Below are 8701 nucleotides of genomic sequence, written 5' to 3' on the forward strand. Positions count from 1 at the left end.
TTAACTAATGAATTATAAACTAAAATCAAAGCTATATGTATATACATACACATACATATATGTGTAAACACATGCTATTTACACATTGCTTTTTAAATTTCTCTTTTGTGATCAACACTTTCATAATCTTATCATGCCCCCACCAAGAGCACTTTTATCAGGAATCTTACCTGGATTGCTATTTTGAGGATTTTTAGATATCTTTTGCATATATTCCAAAAGTTGTTGATGAATGCTATGTATAAAAATGAAATAAATAAAATTATTATTTTAACAGTAATATAAAAAACATTTACCAAATTTATTAAGTTCTTAGAATATTTCAGACAATATCAAAGCTAACATCCCAATATTATTTATTCCATAGATCTAGAGTTTGTAACCTCTATGAACTTATTACACTTCATAGAGAAGAAAGCTTAAAGAAGAAAGTAAGATGAAATGCTCATGAATTGAGGGCAGTATAACTCAGTAAATTAACTAGAGTTACCTTGGCATAATAAAAAATGCCCTTAACTCAGAATAAGTCCTAGCACAGTAACAAACAGGTATTTTTTTTTTAAATAATTTGCTTCTCTTAGGCTCAAGGTGGTCTAAAAATAAGGATTTTAGAGCTTTATTTCACTAGGTTATTATAAAGATTTAACAAGATAACAGTTTTAAATGCTCAAAGAAATGGTGAAGCAATGAAATAATTTGTTGAACATATTGCTAAAACTATTTTTAAATTCTCAATAAAACCCAATGTATTGGCCTGGTGCAGTGGCTCATGCCTTATGCAAGCACTTTGGGATACTGTAAGAGGAAGATTGCTTGAGCCCAGAAGTTCAAGATGAGCCTGGGCAACATAGGGAGACACTATCTCCATAAAAAATAAACAAATTATTAAAAAAGTGTTTCTTCATAGGTTACAATGTTCAAATGTTGCAGTTTTCCATTATTAATTCATACTTTTGGTTATTAGATGTTCTATTCTTTGTGGCTTGTAATTCAGGGCATCTAAGCTATTTTAAAATTTGTAAGGAAATTTATTTATAAATATATTAATTCATTAAACTAGATAACCTGATTATCCTCTATTACTAAGCTCATCAATCACACTAAAGGGAGAAAACTAATAGATGTCAGCATCTGGCTTGGACTACTATTACCCTTTATCTACCTCCTTAAACTCTGAAACAACAAATCTTTGTTAGTCACGTGTTCATTTCCAGCTGCCATGGAAGACAAAACCCTACCTTTATGTTTTGTAAGTTCTGCAAAGAAGATGAAAGTTGGTATTTTCTCATTTCCAAGATGCTTAGTAACAACATATTGCACACAAGATCCTATGTGTTACTCACCATCATCTCATTTCATAGATCACCTTACATAAATACTTTTTGTGTGAAAATCACCATTGCAGTACTGGGTGTTACCCATTTTGCTTTGACTCACATCATTTTCTTGGAGCTAGTTAGAAAGTAGTCAAATGTCCTTTTGGGGACTGCAAGAAATATGCAACACTGCACAGATTTGTGTGTCATCCTTGTGCAGGGATCATGCTGATTTTCTTGATGTTGTTTCAGTTTTGGTTTGTGTACCATTGAAGCCAGCACAAATGCCTACTTTTGTACATGAAGACTAATCAGATGAGGCTCAGCTCTGTTAAATCTAACTAAGTTACTTGAGATTTAGTGAAATCTATTGAATAGCTTCATGGTAATGCAGGATTTTAAAAATAGTTTTAAAACTCAAGGTAGAGATACAAGTAGCATGGGAGATTTTTACTTTTAGGAAAAAAGAATCACTTGAGGGGACAACCACAAGTTGGAACCCACTACAACTGGGGAAAGATGACGTGGAATCTTCCAGAACAAGATGAGACCTTCCTCCACTATCTACAAAATGGTGCTACACAGGATCCAAAGGGCCAGGGATATAGATCTGGTAACAAAGACCAAATGGGTCTCTAATTTCTTCCTATAGCATTATTTCAACCTGACTTACAGTTTCTAACTATCACAACTAATATTTGCTAGAGAAAATAGAGGTAAAGCCACTCAAAGGATTACTTACCATGAAGGTCTAGGCTAAGTCAAGACTAAGATGTGGGTTTCACATCAGCTTGTGAGTATGAGAAGAAGGGTCAATTTGCTCACTATGCGTGTGGCTAAAGCTAAAAGTCCTAGCTGCCAGAGCAGGGTGCTGGCGCTTTGGAAACAATGGCTGAGAAAATGTATGTAATAAGCTTTTAAAGACTGTAATAACTTTGAAGTCCAAATATGGATCACCATGAAGACTGAGGGATCATTAGTAAGGGCATCCTGGTCACCAAGATCAATCATTACCAGACTGCAGGTCATGATTCAATGGCAACAATGCAGCAACACGATCAATGGAAACAACAAAATGAAGAGAATGGCAATTTCCCCGAGGCCTTCTGACTTGTACAAAAGGAGTGTCTTCCTTGGACTTAGAGAACCCCTTAAATTCTTTTTAAAAATTCAAGGGTGAAGGTATGAAAGACAGACCCCAGGTGACACTCTCAGGTTTTCTGCTAAAGTGGACATTTCAAGACCCAAATAACTAATTAGAAAAATCAAAATTGTGACACTATGTTTATCCCACACACAGGCATTACACTTCAAATCAAATAGACAGCAATAGGATCCCTAGGGACAGAGTTGTTGAAAATCCTAAAAGAAACAATCCTGGCCCCATTACTCCTTCTAACTAGTCTAGCTTTTTGCCTACTTTCTTTATGAATGAACTAACTCACTGTCTTCCAAAAATTATCTCAAACAAACTATGAAATTTCACCTAGCCTTTAAATGTAAACACTTACTTATCAAATCCACAAGCGACAGCGTAACGTTCTGCAGTCATTCCAAGCATATCTTCAGCATAGATGTCAACATTTTGCTGAAGAAACCTGCCGACTATCTCTGATGACCCATGACATACTGCAAGCATGAGGGCTGTGCTAAAATAACAAAGAAATAACTTCATTATTAGGAACAGAACCGTTTTAATATTTGTCTGTCAGTGTAGAATTAACCATTTACGTAATACTAACAAACATAAGTATCTTGAGTGCTCAAGTGTTCATCCTAGTAAATCACCACCAAGGCTAAAAGGAAGGGGCAAAAAGATTCGTGTCCCACTGGGATATGGCATACTAGAAGTGGCTAACATAAAGTGCTTTGAGAGGCAAAAAAAGGTCTGTTCAGTAATCTAAAAGAGGCACAGATTTAAGTGAAGAATTATCTAATTCTTCCTTAGTCTGATATAATATTTTGTACTTCAAAGTCAGCTAGAAGTCAGACAACTGAAAGCAATCTGAAGGCTTAAAACAGTATTAGGGATAATGATATCAGTAGTAGTCATAATATGTTCAGTTAATGATGCTGATAAGAATGTATGAGACAGTGAGTTAAATGATGTTGATATTCATAATGTTATTTCTACACAATGGTCCTTAAAGGACATGTTCTCCTTTTCATATAGAAAATCATACTTGGTATTAAGTAATGTTTGCAAATTCACACCTTTCAAGTGAGGAAATTAAACCTAGTCTTGTGTGAATCAAAAGTCTATCCCTTTTGTCTTCATCACTCACCTATGGCTTATCTTCATTAACTAAAATGTTAATCCAATTAAACAAATTGTTTAATGAAACAAATTGTTTAATTGTACCCATACAAATTTAAAATACCTGTATTTTTCCCTGTACCCATACAAATTAAAAATAAAAATACACTATGAATAAAAAGGGGAATAATCATAAATTCACAGTATCTGGTGATACCAATGAATAGCCATGTAGGGATAACCTAACATTAACATTCTTCAAAGAAAACAACCTAAAGCAAACAGTCATCCTAAAGACAAAATGATTTTAAACTCCTACTTTTGATTGATATTGCTTTTTTTTTTTTTTTTTTTGAGACAGAGTCTTGCTCTGTTACCCAGGCTGGAATGCAATGGTACAATCTCAGCTCACTGCAACCTCTGCCTCCTGGGTTTAAGCGATTCTCCTGCCTCAACCTCCCGAGTAGCTGGGACTACAAACATGTGCCACCATGTGCAGCTGACTTTTGTATTTTTCGTAGAGATGGGATTTCACCGTGTTGGCTAGGCTGGTCTCAAACTCCTGGCTTCAAATGATCTACCCACCTTGGCCTCCCAAATTGCTAGGATAACAGGTAAGAGCTACCATGCCCAACAGATATTGCATTTTTAAAAAAAGTGTATAAAAACAGAAGTTAGAAAAATATTATGAAAGTGTTAATCATTCAATGTTAAATTAAAAACCAGAAAAGTTCATACTTTTTAAAACTAATACTGAACCACTTTAGCTAATAGAAGATAATTCAACCAAAAACATCAGATTACAAATAAGAATCAGCCAATATAATAAGAGAAGATAAATCCTACTATATGCTGTTCCTTATTTTGGTCAGTCCAAATAATTACTTTTCTTCCTGATACTTTGTGTTGATATTTTTCACTATAATCTAATAATTTTAAGTAAATATTATCAATTTAATATTTCTGACTTGAGAGTAATTACTCTAGAACACTACTCAACTGTTTTTAATTAAAAAAAAAAGAAGAACTACTATACCATGTAACGTTATTAACTGCATTTGCATTTGCATTTTTTGTCAGTAAAAATTCCACAATTTGCTCGCTTCTTTTTGTTATGGCCAGTAAAAGTGGTGTGAGGCCAGCCTGCAAAACAGTAAAAACAATTTATAATTCATGAAATTACATATTTCTCAGCTGAACTGAATACCTTATATAATATCCTGTGAACTTAAACACATAAAATAGGAAGTAAATCAATAGCAGTTCCTACTTCTCCCTTTTCTGTGCTTTCCCATCCACTGCCCCTTCCCTTGGAAACATTCAGCCTCTGCATCACCACATTAACTCTGAATATCTCAAAAAACATTATATTGCAATGATTTGTTTCCCATTTAAACCAAGAGTTTCTTGAGGGTGTGGGGCTGTATCTTTTATCTCTATAGCCTTAAACACTAAGACATAGTAGTAAAGACTTTGGTTTTTTAAAATTAAATTAGTAATCTAAATTATCACTTGCAGAGCAGTGTTTCTTAAACTGTATTCCAAGGAATAATTAGCTCACCAGAAGCACTGTACCTCAACAGATTTCAACATTATCTAAGTTCAAGAAATATCATAAAACTGTGAATTAAATATCCATTATTCAAGAAATGACTTGAAATTTGCCTACCCCTTATTTGACAATATATACCTTTTTGGCAAACATTAACATTTGACAAATTAGAATTTCAAGAATCCAGTTTTGAAAGCTTCCCAAGAGAAATGGAGGTCTCCTCTGGGTGATACAAACTCACTTGATTCTCTTTGATCAATGATCCCAAGATCCCAGATGCCAATGTCAGGCACTCCTGCTCTAAATGAGTCAGTAAGGAAGTGGGCTCTAATTAAAATAGATCGGCTTCAAATGAATTTTGATTGCTTATTATTAAATGGTTCATGGAATTTCTTGTATTATAAGACAATAGAATTTTATCTCAGCTATTAGAAATTCAGTATAAAAGTTTGTTCTCAATTCTAATGATAATCTTAGGATCCTAATGCATATCTACTTCTTAAATGCAATAATCCATTTTTATTCTGGTTTGTATTATAATTGCTACTTATTTTTTGGCAAAATATCAGAAATATGAATAAAATGGCTCATTAATGAAAGTTCTAACTCATCCATATGAATTAGCATAATAGAAGCCGCTGAATCACTTGAGTTTTAAGGGACAATTCTGAGAAGAAAGATATAATATTTTCTGCAAAATGCATAACCTATGCAAATATAAACATGATTGATCTAAAAAGGCTTAAAGGCATTCAAGTTAAAGATAATTGTTTATGGTTTATGGTTTATATAAAGAAAAATCTTTGTTTAGAAATCTAAATTCTAGAAGTCAACAGCATTATTAATGAATTAATGTAGAATATAAACTATATATTACAAACACCTATCAACTGTCTTGAATACCTTGAAATCTTTAACAAAATATATTATGAGAGAGGAATTGATACCTGAAATATTGATAGAGGCAGAGGAGGTAACTTGAGTACATCATGTACCTAGGTGGGCACAGTAGCAAACTGGAAAACATATGCTTTGTGTAAAGCTAGAACCTCTTCATAGCATACCAAACAGTCATATGGGCACGAGAGACACCAGATTCAAACCTTTAAGAGGAAATTCAGATTTCTGCATGTCTCCTAAATTTTACATGTTGACTCAATTTATCCAGTCAAATTTTGCTTTCCTGTAGTTTTACACTAATTGGAAAGAAAAAACAACTTGGATGGGGAAGAATACTCTAAAAAGTTTTACCTTTAATGAATTCAAACGTTTATCATAAGTGCACAGAAAAGCCATACTCTCTAATAGTTCTTGTAAAAATATTAATGTTTAAAGTAAAATCTTAGACAATTCTTATTTTTTTATTTTTTATTTTTTTAAAGTCACCACATTCATGATATAAACTCAAAGAACACATAGACAATTCTTTCAAACTATTTTCATTCAAGCAGTTTCAACCTTTAAATATAAAAGCACTTACATATGTTAATGTTAAAACAAATGGATTTCAAATATTTTGAAAATATCATTGGTTAATGTCTACCTTGTTTTTCACTTCAATGTCTGCACCATGGGACAGCAGTTTTGCCACGACTGACAAACTCTCACTGTAAACTGCATAGTGGAGCGCCGTGTTGCCATACACATCTACGATAGTTGGATCAGCACCAGAATCTATCAGAATGTTTGCACAAGCTTCCCTCCGGCATTGTAGAGCCTGTTAGTATTAAAGCAAGAAGAAAATTTTAAATTATAGGAAATCAAAATAAATATTTCTCCAGTTTCACAAACTAGCTGTATTTCAATGAGATAGGTCCATTTTCATTCTATGTATTTCAACCAAATCCATCTCCTGCTGAAAGCACTGGCTACTATTTACCTTCATCAGAGGTGTCCTGTTTTCGCCGTCACAGATGTCAAGCAAGCACTTCATGTCTACCAGTAATGTTACTACTTTCTCATGGCCGTAGGCACAGGCCAAGTGGAGAGCAGTCCTATGAGAGTGAGAGGACCTTTTAAGAAATTTTAGTCCACTGTCTCAAAACATACAATGATTTATGTAATTGTAAACATTAAATACCATGCTCTTTCTCTGCCTTCAAAACAAATATTTAATTTTCTGCTGCAGAAAGTACAATGTTCACTCGATCTTATAACTCAATACATTAATCCAAGAGTGGCCTATTTGAATAGAAGGAACTTGGCCTTTGGATTCAGTCCAACTTGGGCTTGAATATTACTTTAAGGTCTTTCACTTACTAGCTATTACTTAGCCTTTCTGTGCCTCAATCTTCTCATCAATAAAGTGAGAATGAATACAGCAGTTATCTCACAGGACATCACGATAATGCCTCAATGAGAATCTATGCAAAGTATTTCAAAGAGTTCCTAGCACATGCAACAGCTCGGTAATTGGTAGATATTATAATTATTACTACTACTTAACAAAGACAACATTTTAAGTAAAATGGTACAATTATGATTGTTTTCTCAACGCAGAAATCAAAGATAATACAAAGAAATTACATTTTATATTAAAACAAATGCCCTGAATAACAAATTTTATATTTTGCACATAATTTCAGATAACACAATATACATACATGTAATACATATAGTCTGTGTGTATGTATAATCAAACTGAGCTTTACTCTCATTTGAACACCAAAATACATTTTTAAATATCAACATATTTGTGTATGTTTTTCTACCTTCAGTGTTCACATATTATCCCATGCTATAAATTCACTGAAATGCATTTATAAGAGCCAATCTATGAATTCTTCTTAATACATTGAGATTTTAAGCCGTGCTCAGAAAAGAAATTGTATGTTTCATTATTTTCTAAAAATATTTCAGTATAATTGAATTGATCACTAATGGGCATATATAATTTTTTAATATGGTACTTACCATCAAATTATCTATTTGAAACATCATCTGCAACTTAAACTTTAAGGAGCAGTATAAATATCATTGCTCTTTATCGTCACAAACTTTATGAATAGAAAACAGTATTGATTCCTCTTTCAACTTAAATGCCTTCTCTGACCAGGAAAACAATACTGTCCCCTGTGTGCATGGGTCACCTGCAGATCTTAAGTAATTTGCCTAATTTTAAATTAGAAACAAAGTACTTTTTTAGATATGCAATTTAGATCTCTAATTTAATGCCCAATTTTAAATCAGAGGGTTTTTTGTTGAGTGAATTTTCTATAAAATGAAGAATTTTAAATCTAATATGTATTCACACATGAACATACATGTGTAGTAAATATTTTATGTGTATGCTGCCTTTTATTTTTTCTCATATTCAGGGTTATTTAATTTTTGTTTTGCTAAATTAACCTTCAGAGTGCTTGCTTCTGAGCTTCTTAGTTGTCAACATAAAAAGGTACCTGTGTAAATAAGCATTTATGTTATCTTCTGGTAGTTTTGTCAGTTTGTATATTAACACCTTTTAATTTATATTCTATCAGGAGCTTATTTTGTGGCATAAACATCTAGTTTTCTCCAAAGGGCAGTCATTTCATGTATTTGGTGTTTATGGATTGTGTGTTCTATTGGATTCATGTA

General features: G+C 32.9%; 1 protein-coding gene and 1 non-coding gene across 2 annotated transcripts in view; both read right to left on the reverse strand.

Moving 5' to 3' along the window:
* The window catches only part of LOC108309135 (ankyrin repeat domain-containing protein 30A-like), a 13088-nt gene that overhangs the window by 3095 nt on the left and 1292 nt on the right, over positions 1–8701 (reverse strand). The window contains exons 2-6 of the mRNA XM_017535316.2: positions 7005–7119; positions 6669–6842; positions 4610–4716; positions 2828–2965; positions 171–235 (exon numbers count right to left, since the gene is read on the reverse strand). Of these exons, the coding sequence (XP_017390805.2) occupies positions 171–235; positions 2828–2965; positions 4610–4716; positions 6669–6842; positions 7005–7119 (599 nt within the window). The remainder of the gene's footprint in view (positions 1–170; positions 236–2827; positions 2966–4609; positions 4717–6668; positions 6843–7004; positions 7120–8701) is intronic.
* Positions 1492–1598, reverse strand: LOC119472281. The gene has a single exon (XR_005201403.1). It is a non-coding gene; the product is annotated as a U6 spliceosomal RNA (small nuclear RNA).

Source organism: Cebus imitator, unplaced genomic scaffold (assembly GCF_001604975.1).
Source record: "Cebus imitator isolate Cc_AM_T3 unplaced genomic scaffold, Cebus_imitator-1.0 Scaffold92, whole genome shotgun sequence".
Classification (NCBI taxonomy): Eukaryota; Metazoa; Chordata; class Mammalia; order Primates; family Cebidae; genus Cebus; species Cebus imitator.